The sequence below is a fragment of the Lissotriton helveticus genome, chromosome 5_1 (assembly GCF_964261635.1).
Source record: "Lissotriton helveticus chromosome 5_1, aLisHel1.1, whole genome shotgun sequence".
NCBI classification, from domain to species: Eukaryota; Metazoa; Chordata; class Amphibia; order Caudata; family Salamandridae; genus Lissotriton; species Lissotriton helveticus.
This window is the reverse complement of record NC_136065.1, coordinates 1831180177-1831204101: the sequence shown is the minus strand read 5'-3', so window position 1 is coordinate 1831204101 and position 23925 is coordinate 1831180177. Positions and strand designations below refer to the sequence as shown.

General features: G+C 45.3%; 1 protein-coding gene across 1 annotated transcript in view; it reads right to left on the bottom strand.

Moving 5' to 3' along the window:
• Positions 1-23925, bottom strand: part of LOC144755871 (all-trans-retinol 13,14-reductase-like) — a 172255-nt gene that overhangs the window by 45507 nt on the left and 102823 nt on the right. The window contains exons 9-10 of the mRNA XM_078645237.1: positions 5155-5321; positions 401-560 (exon numbers count right to left, since the gene is read on the bottom strand). Of these exons, the coding sequence (XP_078501363.1) occupies positions 401-560; positions 5155-5321 (327 nt within the window). The remainder of the gene's footprint in view (positions 1-400; positions 561-5154; positions 5322-23925) is intronic.

The following is a 23925-nucleotide window of genomic DNA, read 5'->3' as shown; positions in this document are numbered from 1 at the left end:
TTAAACAGCATAGGCTTCAGCAGAGGCTGGATACATTAACTGTTATATTATTGACTGTTGTTTCACTGACAGTACTTATTGGAGGTATGTCAATAAGGCCCCTATTCATTTACTTTTTTGTACTGAATACCAAGGCATGCCAGGAAAGAGCTGAGAGAGTATTGCAGGTGTGATGAAGATATATATGGTGAAGAAAACAAGAAAAGCTGTTGATGGAGAGATACAAAGGTGATCTCAAGAGGACTGCTAGAAGAATAGGATGGGAAGGAAAATATCAGAGTGGGGGCTCAGACAGGAAGAAATAAAGAGGGGTGGGGGGTCGAATGATCAATTCCAAGCAATTTCATGAGAATAGGACACACACAGAGGGCAAAGCATGGTGTCTCCCTCTCCACCTCACCTGACAGGTAGAGCCCCTTGACTGGAGTCTCTGCACGGATGGAGGCCATTGCCTCCAGTTGGAAACGCTTTAAGTTGTGCTCCGTCCCATAAATGTCACCACAAGGGGCAGCCAGGTAATACTGGTTGGTGAGTGGGGTAGCAGCATCCATATATTCCACCTACGCAGAAAAAGAAGAGTCAGAAATGTAACAGGCACATAAACCCATGGACCTTCCTGCCCTGCCATTGGATTATCTGTCTGCAGTCTGGACAGAAGGATTATGTTGTGGACACAACACCACACTCCAAGCACCTTCTCCAGTTTCATACTGTCACCATGAGCATTCATTTAGGAGTAGCCAGAGCTAACAGCTGCTAACCTAAGCATGGTCTTTTGCATCTTTGCAGTACCAGTGCTAGCTGTATGTATGTGGTATTTGTATACGCTAAACCTGAGCACTTTATGCGAAGGAACAAAATACAATCAGGCAGTGAATCTACGCAGCAGGGGTTTGGTCCAGTGACAGAAGTCGAGCTATTTACTGTGTCATAATGTAATATTATATAAAGAAGTGTGTCTTCAATCGTTGAATACATTGAAAAACAATGGGATGGTCATGTGGATATTGAGGTCTCACAACCTTTGAAGATACACCAAACTAAGAGGTATATTTACTATCGCACATGGCATAACACTATTTTTTTTAAATGTTCTGTTTATTAACAAGTCAGTCATCACTTTACAGGTATTACATTGCATTAAAGTTGGTGGGTATTAGTCTGGTATTCAACAATCAGTGTCACTCTCCTTACATAAACAGGTGGATGTAATCGCACCTTTGTTACCAATCAGCTTGAATCACACAGTGTTCTCTCTCAATATTGAGTTTGGAGCAGTATCTCTAGGGGCAATACATGGGCTTCGCCTAAACAGGTTCAATTTATCCCAGACCCTCTCCCACTTATGGGGGCATACTCTACTTTCGTATACTGTTCTTTCGGCAATCTTTCATTGATCCAATCTCTGGCATGGCACTATTTTTAGCTAATTTCAAGGTCCATTTAATGGAATGAAAGCTTGTGCACCTTTAAACTAAGATTAGTAAAACCTATTATTTATAGCGCTTACAAACTGTAGAAGTGCCATGTCAACAGCTACATTATTATTATTGGAAGTGAGTGGACCAGTGTGATTATATGATCATTAGTGTGTTATTATTATTATTGGGGACAGGAAGTGCACACCTCCGATTACAACTGATTGACACTAGAAGGTGGGCAAATCACTTAATCTTCCCGTGCCTAACATAAATTAATGTAACTGGTGCTATGTAAAGCGCTCTGATACCAGATTCGGGTCAAGTTCGCGCTATATAAAACTGCAAAAAAAAGTGTATGTTCCTGTGCATTTGCTTAGTTGTAGAGTACTTGTGGGTATTGTTATTAGACAATGCATGTCTTCATTGCTGTGTACCTTATCTGTGTTTGTGTTTTTAAGTGTGTATTTACTGGTTGTGTGAACTTGTATTTGTGTGTACATCTGTGAATTTATGTGCTCTGTAGTGGTGTGAATTTCTAAAGGGCAGATTTACTAACTAATTCTCGATAGTATGGGTCACAGTGTGTATTTTGCTTGTGTCAATATTTTCTTGTGCCTTTACCAAATCTTTACATATCGGTCAATGTATCTCATCCTCTAGTCAGCCTCAATGTAATTTGTTCAAGTTCTCCTGTCCAGTCTTATTTTTGAAATTGCTCTGTCATAATTAGGGCTCTCGGTTTTATGGTATTTATTTTAAGATTTCTGTCTGTATTTATCCATATTTCTGGGGGGCCATTTTATATGTATTTATCCATATTTATTTAGTGTTTTGCGTAAAATTTTAGTTGTGAAACTACATTTCCATATTTATTCAACTGATCGACAGGCACTTACATTTTGATGTCTGTTGTGTTTTATCGATTTAAGGTGCCAACTATTACATAAAAATACATCCACTGGTAAATATTAGCATTATACCACAAATGTATGTTGACATATGCCATTATTTAAAGAAATTTCAACCTGTATTTTCATTTCCCATGCTGTCCAGCTGTTCAGTTGTTGGGATATAATTCATGAAAGACAGCAGGGATGTTCACTTAAAGAAGGAGCATTTGCTGTATTTATCCACCTTAAAAAATAAATGCAGACAGAAAACAGTGTTTTCTGTCTGTATTTATCTGTAAAAACTCCATAAAAACGGAAAACAGGGAGCCTTAGTCATAATATGTAAAAAAAAACTGATCCAGTGACTCTCCGTGCTAGTTTATTCAGATCATAGTGATCTCCCAGGCTCAGCGTCCATGTATTCCTTTCCAGTACACATCTCCCTGTTCAATGCCCATGGAACCTTCTCCAGTGTCCATATCACCCTCTACCATTGCCCATTGTCTTGGCATCCATGACTTAATTTGCCAATCTCATCCTGTTCTATTCATATATATGTTTATAATATATCCAATAAAGTCCAAATCCCTGTATGGAAAAAGGAACGCAGCACACCAGCTAGCGCACACCAGTTTATTCTTGTAACCAGGAACAACACATTTTGGCTGTCCTATAGCCTTTGTCTACATTTAGGCTACGGTGTAGCAGAAACACATTGTTCCTGCCTGCACGAAGAAACTAGTATGAGCTAGCTGGTGTGCCGTGTTCCTTTTTTTCCTGCAGGGATTTGGAGCTTTCTTGGATACATGACGGAGGACTCAAGCTGTCACAGGCACCGACATCAATAGGCAGTCAGCTGCGTACTTGGGGCATCTCTAATTTTACATACATTGCATACATTTTACACACATATATGTATTGTTAGAAATAAATCAATACATAGTAGTTATCCACACTTACCTTCATTATATTATAGCAGTTGGTATTCGGACGAGAATATATTGTATGCCACTATTTAAAATATCTTCTGCTTGAATACTGACTAAAAGTACCTACATTATAGCTGTTATTAGCTATTCTATCACAAGAAATTGTGTATGTGTTATTGTTCTCTGACAGACTAACCGAAGTAAATTAATACAGGAAAGCAAATGTGTTTTTTCATAACAGATTGTAATATACCTTCAACTTGTTTTGGTCCTACAATAGGCTTAACATTGCGAACCTTTAGCACCTTACCAGTGAACTTGCAAGCAAGGTAGTCTGCACTGACAGATCTACTTGTATATTGAAAAATGTATTTAGTTTTTTCTTTGGTGCATCACAAGTTGCCTATTATATAAGCAATAAAGTACCCCCTGATGTACATAATAAGGATATTGAAAGTCACAGAGGCGTTCCATAACCATATAGAGGAATGAGACAGAATAATACATGGTCACACCATCAACTATCCCACAAAACTCTTAAAACCTTGGTGTGTAGCTCTTTCATATGGAAGTGCAAGCATGTTTGCAGACATGAAGAATACAAATAAAATCTCTAGTGCCAAATTAAACGCATCAAAAGCCTGTTAGTAATTTGTTGCAAATATATATTAGAAACAGTTCAATAGAAGTCAGTATAAAAAAAAAGAAAACTTCACTAGCTTAGAATGTGTAAAAACATGCACCAAGACTTTAACTTTTTTCTAGGGAGTGCAAAAAATAAACATGTTCTCTCTGCCTGTCATTGTAAGCTAACTGAAGAAAGAAAAGCATTGTTCCATTTTAGTTGCTTTAAACATCTGCTTCAATCACCTGACTTGCTTTTATAATAGTCTAGTTCTGACTGCTTTTCGATAATTTATCGACTGGGTGCGTCACAAGTCGCTGATTATAAACAAATTAGATATTGGGGGTTATACAGGGATTGCATAATCCCATGTACTATAGAGAAATTTGAGAAATGTTTTATAGAACGATTGTGAATTTCATTTATTATAAGTAAATAAATACATAAACTAATAAATACATTTTAAAAGTGTGCATGCATGCTTGTTCATTTTTCCGTGAATACCATCATATCTGTGTGTCAGTCTGAGTGACTGACATTGAGTGAATGTGTTTGTGCCAGTGTTTGTGTGGAAGTCTGTGTTTCTCTGTTAGTGTCAGTATCTGGTTGCCTGTGATTATGTGAATGTCCGTGTTTGTGTGTCTATCTTTCAGCGAATATTTAAGTGCCCATGTTTACCTACGTGCATGCAAGTGTGGCCCTGTTCCAGTGCGTATCTGTGGGTCTGTTTGACTGTCTCAGTGCGTTTGTGTGTGCAAACGTCTGTTTAATCTTCGGAATGTACGTCTGTACATGTCCTTTTATCTGTATTTCAATTAATGTTTGTGTCTCAATGTTTTTGTAAATGTGTATCAATAAATATGTGAATGCCTGTGCGTCCGTCTGAGTGTGAATGTTCGTCTACATGTGTTTTTTTTGGAAAGTTATTTATAAATGTCTGTATTTATGTGAATTTTTCAGTGTTTGTGGAAATATCTATGTTCCTCTGCTTTCATGAATAATTGTGTGCTTGTGTGAATGTCAACAAGATTTATTGTATCCTGCGTACTGTTATTGATTTGGATGTTCAAGCGCTAAAACATATTAGTATATAAGCTTGTTTTCATGTGCATGTCTGTGTGAATAACTATGTTTGAGTGAGTGTGATTTTCTGTGTATTTGTGTTCATGTGTAAATGGGTTTATGTGCCGATCTGAATGTGTTTTGTGAATGACTGTGTATTTTCTATGCATGTACATGGGGCGGCCTGTGTGTTTGTGCATGGGTTGGGGAAAGTTTAGACACTTTACCTTATCCTTCAGCTGTGGAAACTTCTCGACAGCCATGTCTAACATTGTCTGTGCAATTGCCATCTTGTAGTCCTGGTATTCTGGACCTCGGTGCTTCACACGGCCATCCTTCCACTCCTCGAACCACTCATAGCGGGCTATGGTTAGCATAGTCATGCAGGACTTCCCTAAGGACCAATCAGAATATGTTATCACCAGTCCTAACTCAGACATTCAGCTCACTGCGCTGTCTTTGGTCACTACCTTTGGCAATGCCTCTTCTGCCCTTTGTTTAAAAGTGGCAGCATTTCACGTAAGCAGTTGACCAGGAGATCGAATAAAACGAAGGCTGTCAGTTGGCCAAGGAGTCCCTAATACGCCTCCATTCGAACTCAAGCTTGATCACGCTGAACGTTCGGCATGCAGTCCTTAGTACAACTTAATTCGAACTTCAGCTCTATGGTGTGATGCGACGCGGCTCCCAGACTCCGGCACCGTGTCAGAGACTCCTTGGCGAACTGACAGCGTTTGTTTTATTATGTCCGAGACAGCTTAAAGAAAACACGTTATTTTTTTAACCTACAGCATTAAACTTACTTACCAACAAATTTACGAAAGGATACATTTGAGGGATCCGGTTTATTACAAGTGGTTCACCGGATTCAGAGCCAATACCACGCTATGATAAAGACCTAATGGCTTGCTATTTCCGATTTAACCAAAGGGATTTTTCTTACAAACTCCTACTGATTGAATTTTGGAGTTCAATTCTTTGGACATCAAGATAGCTATGTGTGAAGGACAGTGATACTAGGATTATATATTTGTCGTGATGCCTTGAAAAAGTCTTGTGAGTAAGACGAAACACGTGTCGGCTGATTGTTGTGAAAAAAGGAATAAAAATGACAGTGGAAACTCACTATTTATCTGGACTTCCATACTTATTTCTGTTAAGAGAAGAGAGAATTTTAACCTTGTAATCTGGTCTGCAATTGGAATTTGTGAACTAATCACAACTATCTTTGTACTGTCTGTGAAATTTTGTTTGATGACTTAATGGTCTATCGCAAAAGTTACTACTCGTGTAACAATATATCTGTAAGAGACATTAATTAGTGATACATTCCTTACCTTAGAATATCCCCAGGCGTCAGACTGGATCCGGAAAGTATTGCTAGTAGTACCCCTGCTCGTCAGTAGGTGGCGTCATGCGGCTCCGCGCCTGTCGCTTGCGTCGTAAGCACCGAGATGACATCAGGGAGACTACTTTGGCGCCACCCATGCGCACTGATGTCAGTTCTGTGCACAACTTTCCGCGCCAGGAACGCAGAGCCATGCAAGAAACCGACTACTGGTGCCATGAAACTAGGGCCCTGAAAGGGATGTCCTTAATCCTAGTAATCAGTTCACAGAACGGGGAGGATGGGTGGGGCAGTAAGGAATCTATCACTAACTAATGTCTCTTACAGATATATCATTACACAAGTAGTAACTTGTGCATCTGAAAGAGACACGTTAGTGATAGATTCCTTACCTTAGAATAGATACCCCAGCAATACCAACTCCAGTGGTAGGTCTGCGAACAAGATTACACCAGAAAGTCACGGAGAGCAGAACGGCCAAAGAAGCTGTCTCTCCGGACTAGACTGTCAAAGCAGTAATGTTTAGTAAACGTGTGCAGCGAGGCCCACGTAGCTGCCTGACTAATGTCCTGCAAGGGAACGCCGCATCCCAAGGCAGTAGTGGCAGCCATTGCCCTGGTAGAATGGACTGGCAGCCCCACAGGAGGCTCCTTCTTAGCCAACGAGTAACACGCTTTGATGCACGGAATGACCCACCGAAAGATGGTTCGTTTGTGCATGGCCCGACATTTTTTTAGCACCCACGTAGCCGACAAAGAGCTGGTCATCCACCCGGAACTGTCGTATGTGCTTCAGATAACACGAAAGCGCACGTTTTGGGTCCAAACGGTGGAGGCTCTCTTCCTCTTTCAAAGGATGCAGAGGCGGAGAGAAGGTGGGCAAAGTGATGGTCTGCCCGATGTGGAAGGGTGTGACAACCTTTGGCAAGAAAGAAGGACGGGTCCTTAGAACTACCTTTTCTGGATGAGCAGAAAGGAAAGGAGGTTCAGAAGAAAGTGCTTGGAGCTTACTCACTCTTCTGGCAGAGGTGATAACTACCAGGAAAGCCATCTTGAGAGTGAGAAGACATAAAGGACAGTTATGAAGGGGCTCAAAGGGACTGCACATCAGGTATGTCAAGACAAGATTCAAGTCCCATTGAGGCATTATGAACGGCACAGGAAGAAATGTGTGCGTAATGCCTTTCAGAAAACGGTTAACAACCGGAGACTTAAACAGAGAAGGCTGATCAGGGAGCCTTAGAAAGGCAGAGATGGCAGAAAGATAACCTTTGATAGTGCCCAGAGCAGAGCCCTGCTGGGCCAAAGAAAGAAGGAACAGAAGTACCTCAGAAAGCAGGGCAGAAAGGGGATCCACAGCTTGAGCTGCGCACCATGCCACAAACTTGTTCCACCTGCAGGCGTATACTGTTTTAGTGGAGGGACGCCTGGCTGCAAGAATCACATCACAGGGGGAGGAGCCAAGATGGCGACCGGAGCAGACCTGTAGGCTCCCGGCTCCGCCAGTCCTCTTCAACTGTGCCGATATCCTGATTCTGATCCTGGCGAAATTGACGGCAGAGTGGGTGCGTTGCGGCGCTGATCCTGGCGGTGCTTTCCCGGACCCTCGACCTGCCCGGCAACCGGAGATAGCCGCTTGCCAGTCCGTGGCCCTGGACCCCGCTTGTGCGGCTCATCCTGCCGTGCCTCGGAGACCTGCTGTCGGCCGGAGTGCTCCGTCGGCGCTGGCTGCGGGACCACCGGTGTGACCCTTGAGAGGCGCTGCCTGAGCCCAACCACTTGAAGGGATTCATAGCGGGCGGAGGGACGGCGGCGCTCACGGAGCTGCATTACTCCATCGGAACGGCGCCTTTGTTTGAGGCTGAAGGTACGGGGAGAAGATTGCCCGGCCATGTTGGATTGCCCGGGACTGCCTGACCCCATGCCTCTCTATCCGGGATTGTCAGAGGGCGCCTAACCTGCACTGCGTGTCTCCCTGACACGGCACATACCCCCCCGCCAGCATTCAAAGGGCGTATACTAGTGCTTTAATTCTCCTGGTGAACGTCTCGGGGTTTTGCCATAATGGCTTTGTGTACGGACATGTTTTGTGGGGAGATGCGCCCGTCCTCGCCAGCGACCTGTGCTGCCCCGCCTGTAGGTGAGCCCGAGGTTCGAAAGATTCCCCCGGGACCTGTGGGACAGCCTATGTTTTCTCTTGGCACCGTTCTGTCCGCTCTGAGCGACCTCCGTGCGAAGATGCACCACTGCTACGGAAGATTGGGAGGCAAGCTAGATGACATGGCGTCTGCGCTGCGGTGGGACAATAACGATCTGGTTCCGCGGAGCTGCCGCCTGCCCTCGCTTACACTGCACGAGGACACAGCGCTTTCTCCGGCCTGTTGGAAACCTGAGCCCGCTTCTTATTTTGTTGGCACCCAGGATCGCCCGCCTGACAACTCCATTCGGGATACTTTGTTTTCCCTTACAGTGATGAGTGATACATTGTGGCTGGACTTATTATCGTGTGAGCCTCGGGATCTATCTGTGGCATTGCTGGTTCCACCGTCTGCTTCTGTGTTGTGCCCCCTGACTTTGCTGCCTACAAACTTGTGTACTCCTGAGGTCTCTGTGGAACTTTCTGCTACATTCGACGGATGTCCTGGTGACTCTTTGCGGCCATTTTGCGCTCCCATATTGCCTTTGTTCTATCTCTCGCCATTTTGCTTCTTTGTCCTGCGGTGGGTGGGCCTCTCTGGGGAAGCGCATCTGGGGGTGTATCCACGTTCGGGCCAGGGCTAGGCTGCCTTTCCTGATATCGGCTTCTTGGCTGGTTGACCGGGGTCTGGGATTGGGGTTTTTTATTTTTTTGCATCCAGATTACCTGACCGCTGTGAATTGCTGTTTCACCTTTTCTCCCCGGCCATATTTACTCTTTGTATCCGAGGGGATGGGTTTCCCTGGGGGACTGTATGCAGGGTTGCATCCACGATTGAGATAGGGCTAGGCTGCTTTTCTTTGCCATCGACTACCTGGCTGGCGAGAACGGGAATGGGATTGTTTTGTACATGCCTTGTGCGCGCACTGCGTGATGACTTTCTCCGCCTGTATTAGTGTTGCTATTTACTACTGTACTGGGTGTTCAGGGAGGAAGGTTTTGTGGACTGCGATCTTACTACCCCAGCCCTACTACGATGTCTCTTGCCCTAGGCGGCCAACTGCCTCGCCCTCAGCATTCATGGAGCCGCTGCTACAATAACTGGTTATCCTGGCCGACTGCGCCTATTCTTTGATGTTATCGATAACTTATGCTTTGCAACGCACTGATGCTTTGAATGCGCAGCTCCTTTTGCTTGATGGCGCTGTTTGGGAACGGTGGCGTCCATTTTGTCTAGGACCATCTCCTTTATGTTGAGAACGGCCATTTGGTCTCTTTGTTTTCAATGGGGGCGGGCCCTCTGAGGTAATCATGTTCTGGGATAAGCTCGCGGACGGGCCAGGGCTGGGGGGAATTTTTTATGGCCGTGTGCTTGATTGGCGGGTGGGATTCGGGCTGGGGCGCTTTTCATTGTGTGTCGCTGTTCTCTGTGCTGACTTTCCCCACTCTCTCGTGTGCTTAGGGCTGTCCTGTTGTGTTCGGGGTGGACGATTTACTTGTGGCCGGGGAAACCGAGAGTATATAGATTTGGCCCTCTTCTTAGTGAGGCTATGCCTGGAGGGGGTTTGTGGTACGGGCCGGGGCTGTGGATGTTTTCCCCGTTAATTTTGCTGGCCCGGCTGTGGGGGACCCAGATTGCACGACATTTTATTATGTTTCTTGCGTTGAATGTGCTGATTTTCCCCACTTCAGTTTGTAATTGTATGTCATGTTCTTTACTCTTGCTGATGGGGGGGCGTACTTTGTGCTGGCCGGGGATCTGAGTGTGACTGATTCTGCCATTCTTTTGGACCTGTCTCTTCCGCGTCTACTGATCTGCACGGCGTAACGGTTTTTGTATGGCTGGGAGTCCGGGAGATCTGGTATTGGGTGGGCTCCTCCCCACCTTCTCTTTTTCTGGGAGTTGTGGATTGGTTTATTCTTTTCTCACTCCCTATATTTCAAGCGTGAGGGGTTTTCTTTCCTTTTTCTTCATTTTTCTTCATTTTTCTTCCTTTTTTTTCTTGGTCTATATTTCGGGTTCTTTACTGGGCGACAGACACTTTGCTGGGGGGGGGGGTAGGCCGTAGCCTCCGCATTGGTGTTGGGTGGGGGGAGGGTTTTATTTTTCATTTAGTTTCTATGGGCCTTCTTTTTCTATGTTTCTGCGCTTTCTTGGTCTGTTTCTGTTCTGGGTCCGCGGTAGGGGTTGATGGGGAGGGGGTGGCGCTGTAGGTGGGGCGTAAATGCTGGCTAATTATCTTGTTTTTTACTTTGCTCCGCCATACTGTCTGTGGTCTTATTTACCGCTGTTGTTCTCAATGATGCCACCTGCCTATGTTGTGATTCTAATGTGTGGACTCAGTTCTCCTTAACTCTTATTCTTTACTGCTTTTTGTTTAGATTGGGAACGAACTTAAAATTAACCTTTAATGCTCCTTTTCCTCGGTGACATGATTCTATTCAGTGTAACGTTTATTAATTGTTGCTATGTCATCCGTTGCCGCTGGGGAACTGTATTGCTTGCAATTGTGCTTCAAAGTATCGTGGCCGGCCTGACGGTTGTGGGCCCGTATCTGTTCTTTTTCGTGCACAATAAAGGTTTTCGAAAAAAAAAAAAAAAAAAAAAAAAAAAAAGAATCACATCACAGACTTCAGGGGGAAGATCGAAAGCTGTCAACTGTCGCCACTCATTCTCCATGCATGGAGGTGGAGGCTGGACAGGTTCGGGTGGACCATCCCCTGCTGCTGCGACAGAAGATCCTCCCAAAGAGGCAGTCGAATCGGGGGATGGATCGCCATGCTGAGTAGCTCGGGATACCAGTATCTTCTTGCCCAATCCAGAGCCACAAGGATGACTTGGGCCCGGTTGCGCCAAATCTTCTTCAGCACTCTGGGCAGAAGTGGTATAGGCGGAAAGGTGTACAACAGACCGCAACTCCACTTGCGATGAAAAGCGTCAGAGAGTGAGCGCCGCGTTGGAAATGCCAATGCACAGAACTGATGACATTGTGCGTTCTCTTTGGTGGTGAATAGATCTAACTAAGGCTCTCCCCACTGCAGAAAGAGACCTTGCACCACGTCAGAGTTCAGACGCCATTCGTGATCCATCAAGCACCGGTGGCTGAGTTTGTCCGCCCTGGCGTTCAGAGAAGCTGCCAGGTGTTGAACCACCAAGGTAATGCCTTGATGTTCCAGCCATGTCCAGAGGCACAGAGCCTCCTGACATAGGGTCCAGGACCCCAGCCCGCCCTGTTTGTTACTATACCACATGGCGGTGGTGTTGTCCCTGAACACCTGCACCACACTTCCCCAGACAGAGGGAAGGAATGCCTGCAGTGCAAGTCGGATCGCCTGAAGCTCCAAAAGGTTGATATGGAGTTGGGACTCCGCCAGAGAGCAGAGACCTCTAATCTCCGCCTCTCCCAAGTGGCCTCCCCATCACAGGAGGGACGCATCCGTCACCACTGTGTGCTCCGGGTGGGGAAGGGAGAAGGATCTGCCATTGACCCAATTGCGATTTGTGAGCCACCACTGCAACTGTCGGGCAGTGCCCTCTGAGATCTGGACATGATCGGACTTATTGCCCTGAAGCTGCTCCCACTGGAACGTCCGGTCCCATTGCAGAGCCCACATATGCCATCTGGCATGTGCCACTAGCAGGATGCAGGAGATCATCAGGCCCAGAAGCCGGATTGTCATCCTGACTGAAACCCGGGATAGAGGCTGAAAGATCGGAATCAGCCTGAATATCCCGGACTTGCTGCTCTGGAGGATAAACCAGAAACAGCATCAAATCCAGAACCGCTCTGATGAAGGGAAGATGGACTCAGGTGTGACTTCGGCACGATGATGGAGAACCCCAGCAAATGCAGGAGGTCGGCCGTAGTCTGAAGGTGGTTGACGACCGCCTGGGGTGAGCCCGCCTTCAACAACCAGTCATCGAGGTAAGGGAAGACTGACACACCGACCTGCGCAGGTGAGCTGCGACCACGGCCCTTACCTTTGTGAACACCTGAGTGGATCTGGAAAGGCCAAAGGGGAACATGGCAAACTGAAAATGCTCCTGGCCTACCGTGAACTGCAGGTAACGCCGGTGGGCCGGCAGGACAGGGATGTGAAATATGCGTCCTGCAAGTCCAACGCTACCATCCAGTCTCCAGGGTCAAGGGCAGCCAAGACCTGAGCCAGAGTCAGCATTTTTAATTTCTCCTTCCGGAGGAAGCGATTGACGTTCCTAAGGTCCAAGATGGGGCACGAGTCCCCCTTGGCCTTCTTGGGGACCAGAAAGTAGTGGGAATAACAACCACTCCCTACTTCTGGCCCAGGAACGCATTTGATAGCCCCCTTGGCCAAGAGGGCTGTGGCTTCCTGCTGGAGAAGCACCAAGTGATCCCCCGACATGCGGTGGCACCGAGGTGGCATGGCTGGAGGGAAGGAATGAAAGGGAAGGGGGTAACCCCCGCGGATGATCACCCACTTGTCCGATGTGATATCGCATCAGTGGGGGAGGATCCTGCCACCCACCGGCGTGGGGCGCTGTACAAACCTCGGATTAGGAAGGTTTGGCGGAAGAAGCAGCATGTGCGAAGGTGGACTGACCCCCACGCTAATTCCCAGATGTGCCCCTGCGGAAGCCACATCTGCGGCTGCGCTAAGGCTGGTTCTGCACAGGCTTGCTGGAGGAACGTGCCTGGGCGCCCCTGACGTGGCCACGAAAGGAACAAAAACCAGGAGTGGCCGGGCTCTTTGCAGAAAGTCCCAAGAACTTGGCCGTGGCCAGCGAGTCCTTAAAACGCTCCAGTGCACTGTCGGCCTTATCGCCAAACAGGCGAGTACCATCTGGACATCGAGCGAGAACCCAGTAGAACGCAGCCAGGCATGGCAACGTAGCGCCACAGTTGTAGAATGCGCCCTGCCCAACGAGCCAGCGGTGTCCAAACCACACCGAATGGTGAACTTAGCCGCATCCTTACCCTCAGCAACCACTTGGGAACAGCCTCAGGACACTGTGGAAACACCTGAGCAATGGTATCTCACACTGCGTGGGAATAGTGGCCTAATAAGCAGGCGGTGTTCACCGACCGCAGCCCCAAGCTGGCCGAAGAGAACAACCGCTTACCAAACTGTTCCAACTTCTTAGAGTCCTTAACCGGCGGAGCCGTGGGGAAAGCACTCTGCGACATCGAGGCTTGGGTGACCAGGCTCTCAGGCGTCAGATGAGATGTGAGAAAGGTGGGGTCACCAGATGCCTGGCAGTGATGCCTGGTGACATTCCTATCCACAGGGGCACCACTGGCCAGCGGCAACCAAGTTCCCAACAGGACGTCGGTGAGAGCGTCATTGAAGGGAAGCAGCTGCTCCGACGAAGTAGACACCTTTTGGAGCACCTCGGTGAAGAGGTTAGTTTTGAGAGCCACAGTAGGAAGGTCGAGGTTGAGGACCTCAGCAGCCCGACGGAGCACCATCGTGTAGGAATCACCCTCCTCCATTGTAGGCGGAGGAGAGGCAAACCCCGGGTCAGAAGAGACATCGAGGTCGCCTGCGTTCTCCAGATCGTCCACCCAGTCCTGCTCTGAGTCACACTGATGGGCAAGTGGGTCATTGGATCCCTCCCAATCATCCTCCACCTCCGTTGCAGGAGGAACTGGCCGCGGCACCAGAGCCGGAGAAGGGATGAAAGGTGTCGGAAATGGCGCCGTGAATGGTGCCGGCCAGGCCAGTGCCGTGTCCCAATGCAGATCCCAAGCATGAACTAAATGGTCCTGGAACGGGGGCAAGGGCGGAACGAACGGCACCCACTGCCGCGCAGAAGCCGAGGGCGGTGCTGGACCCCGTGGCGCCGGAGCCGGAGCCAACAGCGTAGGATCCTGTGGTGCCGAAGCTGGATCCGCTGGCGGTGCCGGTGGGCCAACAGGATGTGGACAGGGGACCACGGGGCCCAAAGGTGTGCCTTCAGGAGCCCGAGGCCTAAAAGGCGGTCCATGGTGGCAAGAAACTCATGCACCTGTTCGGGAGTCACCGATGGATCCGGCTAAGGCGGGTAGGCCGCTGGACTCCCAGGCTCCAAGGGAGCCTCAGGGGCAGATCCCCACGTCCTCTTCCGAGGACCGACGGGGGAACGTCGGAGAGTGAACACGCTTCTTCGACTTCTTTTTATGTTGTCTCTTACCGGAATCCAAGGGCGAAGCCTTGGAGCCCGAGGGGCGACGACTGTAGCCCCATGAGCGGCCCCGGGACTCGGAGCGTGGTCGGGACGAGTGCCGGGCCTCCAGCAGTTTCCTGCACCGCCTTCGGGCCATAGCTCAACAGTCCCGGGAGTCGTGGTCGGTCTCCAGGCAGTAGAGGCAAACATTATTGGGGTCCGCCACCAACATATTGCGACGGCAGGCCCCACAGGACTTAAAACCAGGCATCCCTACGGGCACCAGGAGAAAAAAGGGGGAGACAAAAGTCTCAAAAGAGTAGTCAAAAAGTGACTAAGGTACGCGTTCTATCCAGATTTGTGCTTGCTGGCACGGAAAAAGAAAGAACTGGCGTCAGCGCGCATGGGTGGTGCCTTAGTAGTCTCTGTGATGTCATCTCGGTGAATACGACGCCAGCGACGGACGAGGAGCCGCAGGACACCACTTACTGTCGAGCAGGGGTACTGCTAGCAAAACTTTCCAGATCCAGTCTGACGCCTGGGGATATTCTAAGGTAAGGAATCTATGACTAACATGTCTCTTTCAGATAATATACTTAAGAGAGTGCTGTAATAAGGTTCTAGTAATTCAAGTAATGAAATGTTTAACATCGATATGTTTTAATGGTTATCGTTCACTAATGGGATTTGATGCCGAGTCATGATAAAATGTGGATTACCATTACCAAGTGATTATAGTTCTGTATATGACCGTTCAATGTAATTTGTTAAGTCTAGGTGTCCTGGGGTAACTAAACACATTCTTATTTCTTGGTGACGCAGGTGTGTTTGAAAGACTTATAACTTTAAGCATAATCATGTACTCAATACATGTGGATGTAAACATATGATCTTTACATCTTTATTGCTCAACATATTTATATAATCAATAAAAAAAGAATTACCAATAGAAAACAAATTGCCATTAAATAAAAAATATAGCTAATTTAAATAACTTTCCACCCTATCTCCCAACAAACCCAACAACCCTCTACAACACTATATATCACTAATAACATTTTTAAAAACAATTACTAAATCACTTATTACAAAACAATTTTTTTTTTAATTATTCACAATTTTACATATAATACTAACATTTAAATTAATTTATTACCTAAAACACATTAAAATTATTTAAAAGCGATATTTTCATAACAAATATATTACTAAAAACAGTATTAAAACAATGTTATTCTTGACACGATTATTATGTACCACAAAACCTGATATTTTTGACATAGCGCATTAACCACCTGAGAGGATATCTAGGCGCTTGAGCAAGGTGTGGATGTATTTGGTCCCAAGTTCCTTATATGAAGAGCCAGGTATTCAGCTTCCTGTGAACCTTGATAAGTGAGAAAGAGGCTCTCATGTGTTGAGGGAGGTAGTTTAATGTCTTGGGTACATTGTAGGAGGATGAGATACCTCCAGTTTTGTTTTTGCAGATGTGACTCATGTGTATCACAATATTATTTTCTGATATTTATGTTTTCCGATATTTAAAACTCGATATTTTTTCCAAACACCTCTGTAACCGATGTGGTTGAATGTGGCTGACTGCATATCTGCTGAGGTTTTTCATGTGAGAGATGGTACTTGGGGGATGTTTTGAAGGCAGATACGGTTGTGACCTTATGTCTTTGAAGGGGTTTCTTGTGTAGGAGTATTTTGAAGAAAAAATTGATACCATTCAGACAAAATCATTTCTCATAACACTAACTGGGAATTGCTAGCTTTGGTGGTTTCCACGATAAATAGCATGCTGGGTGAATTTAAATTCATCACCTTGCATCAATTCTAACAAGAAATCTTGGACTGTAGGTTATGATGACCAGATGACCAATACACCCTGTAATCTTAGTCAAAACTTGACAGTCTAATAATCATAATTTTAATCTTCTGCTTAACTTCTCATTGACTTTGGCCTTTGTTCCACGGATCTGGGAGAAGGCTAAGGGCAAGCCTCTGCCTATAAACGCCTTTCCCATTGCTTCCAGCCTTCACCAAAATGTTGAAGAAACTGGCTGGTACTGAATTGTCAGTACAAAATTTTAAAACATGCCTTGATCAAGTTATAGAACAAATTACGTTTAGCCACTTAAAAATGTAATAAAGAAAAAACAGAGATTATACTCATTGGTACAAATATGGATTTATAGCCTCTGATTGGTGGACAGGGGGATTAGCCACCCCTTCACTGACTGCACTGGTGGCGAGAAACCTAGGTGTTAATTTTGATAAGGACTTGTCTTCTTGTCAACAATTCTTGCAGTGACAGGAACATGTTTCTCTCTGAAAAAGTCATTGAACAAGTTCCATGATCGTCTGCACTTAAATAAACGAATAATAGTGGTATATGTACTTATCTTTTCAAGGATGGACTACGCCAACATTCTATATCTGGGAGTACCGACATATCTAACCAATAAATTACAACCAGTGCAGAAAGAAGCTGCGAGACAGGTGTTTAAACTTTCACGTCAGACTTCAGTCTCAAGCTATCTTAAAGAACTGCCCAGTCTACTAGTACATAAGCACATTTTGTTTAAAACTTTCAGCTTGGTACATAGAGCTTTGTTCTTGAGAGAAAACCAAAATATCTCATTAATGGATTTAGTCACTACTCCACCTTTAGAATAGTGAGATCCTTTAACTCTAACCCTCCACGCATTCTGAAATTTAGATTGTCTAAGAGAGAGGGCAGCTCCTTTCTCGATGCTCACTGCAAGAGCTTGGAATAAACTCCCTGAAACCCTCATATTCATAACAGATTACAAGATCTTTAGGAAATAAAGGGACCGCTGTTTGTGTGACCATAATGCTTGGTTGACTGAATGGCCCCTTCACACTGTTGTGTCACCACAAGCAGAGTAGGTGGTTTTCAAGCTAGCGCCAGGACGCCCCTTAAGGCAGTAGCCATGCTCTATAAGAACCACCTAATTCATTCATTCATTCAAGGAGGTCAAAGGAATGGGACAGTGAATTAGCACCAGAAGGCTTTGGGTAGAAAGCTGGGTTCAGGAGTCAAGGGGGTGGTTAGGGGTGTAGAGGGGAGTGAATGGCTAAGTAGGGTAGAGAAAAGATGTGGGCTGTTAAAGATTTCGATAAAGAAATTTAACTGGGGTATGATTTGTACTGATAACCAACCGACTGGGACTAGATTAATACATGTGGCTCTCTGACACTTCAGACAAAAGAACAATACAGTGGCCAATACTGGACTTGATTTTATGTATTCAGACACTAACCTTTATGAATAAAACATTTACCCATAACCTTTATGAATAAAACCGTTTTTTACTTACGTCACTAGTTGAATTTTTCTTTTTTTTCTTTCACTAGTAGAACATTTTAATTTTTGGTCATATCAAGGAATATTTATGCATGTACAAACAATTACAGGGCTATACATATCAAAACCAACAGATTTACATATATTTACAAAAGATTCTACACAAACAAACAATAAATAAAAAAAGAAAAAAAGACCCGCCGCGTCATCCGCCGGTCACGTGATCGGAACTTTGTCCCTGGTAAATATAGAAGAAGGACCACGCTTGTGCAGTATACTTGCACTATACTGTTCGACGCGACCGGCGACTCCCATTAAGGTAAAGATAAACACTTCTACGGGCATACCGTTTTATATTTCTTAAGCATGTATAGCTGCTTATACTCTGGTTTCTGCCTTCTTCCGTTGCAGGGGGACTTCTGACTTTTTTAAATTGAAAAACTAGACGGGCGTTAAACTCAATGCCTTCACACAGCCCGGTAAGCTGAGACTCGAAGCACTTTCCCTACCTTTTCGCTACCCTATTAACTGGCCACATTAAGTCACTGAAACGCTGTTTTTGGCCTTTCATTAGGTTGATTTGGCTTCTCACATCTAAAACAGGTTAGTGCCAATGGACTTATCGAATGTACAAAGAACATTTTCAAACAATGTTTGTGATATAAAGTCTTATGTTGTGTTTTTCTGTTTAGCTTGACAACGGACATTGGTGATTATCTACCACCATTATTTTGGTCAGTGGTGTCAGACCACATTCATAAGGTATGGCAGTTTTGCCGACTGGTGGCATGTTCACTTTGAATCTGATTTGGTGCTAGCAGACTTTTTAACCAGTTTGTTTTGATGCTTTTGTGTAGTAGAAAGTGTTGGTCCTGATGAGAACCCCACAATTAGGGGTTTGATACGCGTCGACCTGACTGGACTCTTTGTCAATCAGAAATAGTAATGGATTTGTTTTGGCTTTAAAACAAGGATTTGCCTTCAAAGTACATTTATGACAAAATAAAACTGCTAATTTAGAGAAATAATACCATCTATATAGACATAGGATTTGTTTTTTTGACAAAGGGCCATATTATTTCTTCTGTGTACAGTTGTATGAGTGAAGTATGAATGCTGTGGGTAGGATGTGTAGAATCTTTTGTAAATATATGTAAATCTGTTGGTTTTGATATGTATAGTCCTGTAATTGTTTGTACATGCATAAATATTCCTTGATATGAACAAAAATTAAAATGTTTTACTAGTGAAAGGAAAAAAAAGAAAAATTCAACTAGTGACGTAAGTAAAAAACGGACCGGTATGTTTTATTCATAAAGGTTAGTGTCTGAATACATAAAATCAAGTCCAGTATTGGCCACTGTATTGTTCTTTTGTTATATTTGGCTTAGCCTTACTGGGTTAAAAGCCAGAACCCTGTGTTGTTTTCTCTGACACTTCAGGGCAGGAGCACACACACTGACATTTGCAGACGAGACTCATGTGTCTCTTTCAAAGTTGCTACTGTATATGTTTACATGGTTAGCACAGGAGCATGCACAGGTCACAAACACGTTGGTGCAGTTTAAGGCTTAACCCGCCATTGTGGGTGCCTTAGAGAGAGACTCCTTAAAAGGCTAAGTTGCAGGGCGCCTTGTGTTAATACTTACAGCAAGGCCCCTGACACAATGCAATAATAAACACATATTCAATTTTTCAGAATGGGCCTCCTGCCACCTTCTGTACCTTATTGGGGCACAGATTCTATAATCATATCCCATCACCTAAAACGGGAGATCGAGACTGGGGAGGTTGAAAAATTCCTCTGGACAGGTTTTTGACTGTCTAGTAGGATTGAGAAAATGTATGATGGGTTTCCAAAATGTGCATATTCTGGTGTTGATGGAATACACTGAGTGTGTTAAAATACCCCTCACATACCAAAAGGGCCCTTGGTGTCATGCTTCATCATCGGGGTCTTCCCGCCCCGCTGCGGGACGGGGCAGTGCTGCGACAAGCGACTACGCTGGAGCACCTTTTAATGTGGGTACTATGTGAGTGAAATGGAGTGAGTGTCAGTGGGGTCAGGAGTGATGATGAACAAAAGTGAAGTTAAGAAATACCTGGCCAAGTGGTAGAAAAAACTATTTAATAGGCACTGGCTGGTATTGTTAAAAAGGGTGATGCGGAGAGGTAAAGCAAGTTACTGGGCTTACTCTCCTGTGTGGGTCAACATGTTTCGGGGCGACATGCCCCTTTGTCAGGACCGGGTGTAGATCCCCCTGTCACTCACTAATGTTATACCACCATTAATGGGTGTGAATTAATGTTCTCGTTATCAATGTGTATAAATATGTTGTATAAATATACGTGTTTTTAGCTCTACCAGAAATTCTGATGTAGTAAGCCTGAAAGGACAATAGCACATGGTTAATAGTGCGCGGATCCCAATGCGCTGGACTAATGGTTACCTGTAAGAAAAAACACACATATGTAGGCTGTGGTACATGGCATCCCAGATGCATCTGGAAAAAGCCATCTTACCAGACATTCTAGTGTCGATAACAGACATTTAAAACACAAATTTTACACACACAAACACATTAAAACACCTTGAGATTGCTATCAAAGGAGGAAGTATACTGATCAAAATACATACTTTGGAAATAGGGAGTCAATGCCCCATGAGCCAAGGCTGGGTGAAGGGTAATTGGGGGTCCAACTGCAATTGGAGAGAGAAATGGGAACGAAGAAAAAAAGGTTTGCTTGGACCCTGTTGTGCTAAAGGTATGCTTGTTCAGGGGTAAAGGTGGTGACCAAGCGTTCCTGGCTTGTTCTTTCGGCTATGCCGTACTTACTTGACCACCAGCACGACGGTGCTTCCTCCTTCGTCAGTGGCTTCCGTGATAATGAGAAGCCAGGATGGGGCGGGTGATATATACTGTGTGAGTAATTGAATAATGGCCAGTTAAATTGATTAACGACTGCAACTCGGGATAGGTGTGTCCACGAGGACGAGTTGTAGAACACTGTTCCTGCGGCGGCCATTGTTAAGTGTAGAATAGTTGGAGGAAAAGGGGGCTCTGTACTTCTAAATTGTTACTTATCCGACAAACTGCCGCCTGAAAAAGCTCACTACGTTATATTCTTTATAGCGTTGAGTTTGTTTTGGCAGGAGACGCTATCGCTTGGGGCGAGGCGGCTGTTAAGAGGAGTGCGCATGCGCGGAAGAGTACTGTCTCTTTGGGTTGTACTGCGCATACGCGGCGGAGTGGCATTCCTTCGCGCATGCGCGTGCTTAGTTTCTGATGCCTCAGAGCGATCGGTGCTCCTCCGATAATATAAGAAGGGAAGTTTTTCTTTTACACAGTATCTAATCGACGTTAGTGAATTGATTACAATATACAGGGTTTACATAGAAAAGGAAAGTGGTGGTGGGTTTATTTATATACATATCCCTGGTTCTGCTTCGCACAAAAGACAGGGGTGGGGGCTAGTACTGAGACGCTGTCATTTTTTAAGATGGGGAGTGTGGTAAGCATTTCTGATACCCCAATCCAATCAAACCCTGAGTTGGGACCAGGGAATTTCATCATTCAGGCCTGTCTGGTGGGTACCTAAACGGTACACCCAACGTTGTTCCTTGGATAGAAGGTCTTTGTCGTTCTTGAAAGCCTCTATGACAGTCCATTTTAGGTCATGGATACTGTGTCCCATTGTCACATAATGAGTGGCCATTCTAGTTGTAGTTTTTTTGCAGCGTACATTGCTGCGGTGTTCTCCCATACGTACTTTGACTGGCCTAGTGGTCATACCTACATATTCTTTCTTGCACGGGCAAGTGACCAGATAAACAACGTTGCGGCTATTACAGTTTGTGAAGGAACGTTATTCCCAAGTAGACTGATTGGAAAAGATGATGTTGCGACTTTTCTGCGTGTATTGACAGGACGCACATGAGCCACATGGATGATGCCCGCTGACTGTTGTTAGTTTCGGGGGGTCATCATTAGTGAGGTTTTTCGGTCTTGTATGGACCAACAGATCTTTCAGATTCTTACCCCTTCTGTGTGAGAACATGGGTTTTGGGAAGTTTAGTTTATCGCAATTGAGTATTCTCCAGTGCTTGTTTACAATTTTTGTGATCCGGTTTGAGTTGGTGTTGTATGTTGTAACGCAAATGGGGCGTTGGTCAGGTTCTTTTATCGCCGTTGGTTCCAACAGGGCCTCCCTGTTATTGCGAGCTCTTTTGAAGCCTTTATTGACCACCGTTCTTGGATAGTTTCTGTTCAAAAGTTTGGTTTGAAGATCAGCTGCTTGGGCTTTGAAATCCTTGATGGCACTGCAGTTCCGCCTAAGGCGAAGGAATTGTCCATAGGGTAGATTGTCACGTAGGTGTCGTGGGTGAAAACTGCTGTAAAGTAACAAGCTGTTCTTAGCAGTGGGTTTGAAGTGAGTACATGTTTCTAATTTTCCATTGACGGGATAGATATTCAAATCCAGGAAGACAAGGTTCTCCTTGGAGACTGTGTGGGTGAACTTCAGGAACCGGTCTTGTTGGTTCAGCCAAGTAATGAAATGGTTGACTGAGTCTTGGTCTCCCCTCCAGATGACTCGCACGTCATCAATGTACCTTTTCCATGTAACCACATGGTTTTTGTATGGATTCCGATCGTTCAGGATTCTTGTTGTTTCAAGGTGGTGTACATACAACCCGGCTAGGCTCGGGGCACAAGTGCTCCCCATGCTCGTGCCGTGTTTCTGTAAGTAGTATGTACTTTCATACTGGAAAAAGTTTTTCTTCAGGGATAAGGATATGCATTCAAGGACCACCTGTCTTGGTGTGTGGTATTCCCATGGTGTACAGAAAAGGACTTCCTCTATTATTTCCAAAGTTTCTTGGTGAGGGAGGCTAGTGTAGAGACTCTCTACATCGAGGCCCAAAAGAAGGTCCTGTTCTGGATCAAAAGATACTTCTTTGACCAGTTTTAGGACAGCTTTGGTGTCTTTCAAATTAGTGTTCGTCGTTTGCACTATAGGTCTAAGGAAAGCATCAGCAAATTTAGATAAAGGTTCAAGGATTGACTCTATACCAGATACTATAGGGCGGCCTGGAGGGTAGGGGGCATCTCTATGAATCCGCGCACTATTAACCATGTGCTCTTGTCCTTTCAGACTTACTACATCAGAATTTCTGATAGAGCTAAAAACACGTATATTTATATAACATATTTATACACATTGATAACGAGAACATTAATTCACACCCATTAATGGTGGTATGACATTAGTGAGTGACAGGGGGATCTACACCCGGTCCTGACGAAGGGGCATGTCGCCCCGAAACATGTTGACCCACACAGGAGAGTAAGCCCAGTAACTTGCTTTACCTCTCCGCATCACCCTTTTTAACAATACCAGCCAGTGCCTATTAAATAGTTTTTTCTACCACTTGGCCAGGTATTTCTTAACTTCACTTTTTTTCATCATCACTCCTGACCCTACTGACACTCACTCCATTTCACTCACATAGTACCCACATTAAAAGGTGCTCCAGCGTAGTCGCTTGTCGCAGCACTACCCCGTCCCGCAGCGGGGCGGGAAGACCCCGATGATGAAGCATGACACCAAGGTCCCTTTTGGTGTGTGAGGGGTATTTTAACACACTCAGTGTATTCCATCAACACCAGAATATGCACTAACTTCATATGAGGTGGCCTTTGTTGATTAATTAATTCAGAAGAGGAGGATTTGCCCACCTCGGTGCCGTTTGGCACCACCTCTTCACTCCCCCTTTTGATATTCTTTACTCTTTGGACAGCGTGCAGCTGTGGGAGTTCCCTTCTCTATTTGAGAAAACCAGCATTTCTGGACTGAGGTAGAAAATCCAAATTTGGCTTTTTCTGCCCCTTCTTCATTGTTCTATTCCATCACCCTATTTCACTGACATCACAGCTTTTTGCACACATAGTCACAGAGACGCCGAATATAGGTCAAGGCACAACAACCTCTGCCTGGTGGGATTCCCGGAAGGGACTGAGAGAGACCAAATTGCGGCCTTCCTTGAAGGCTGGTTA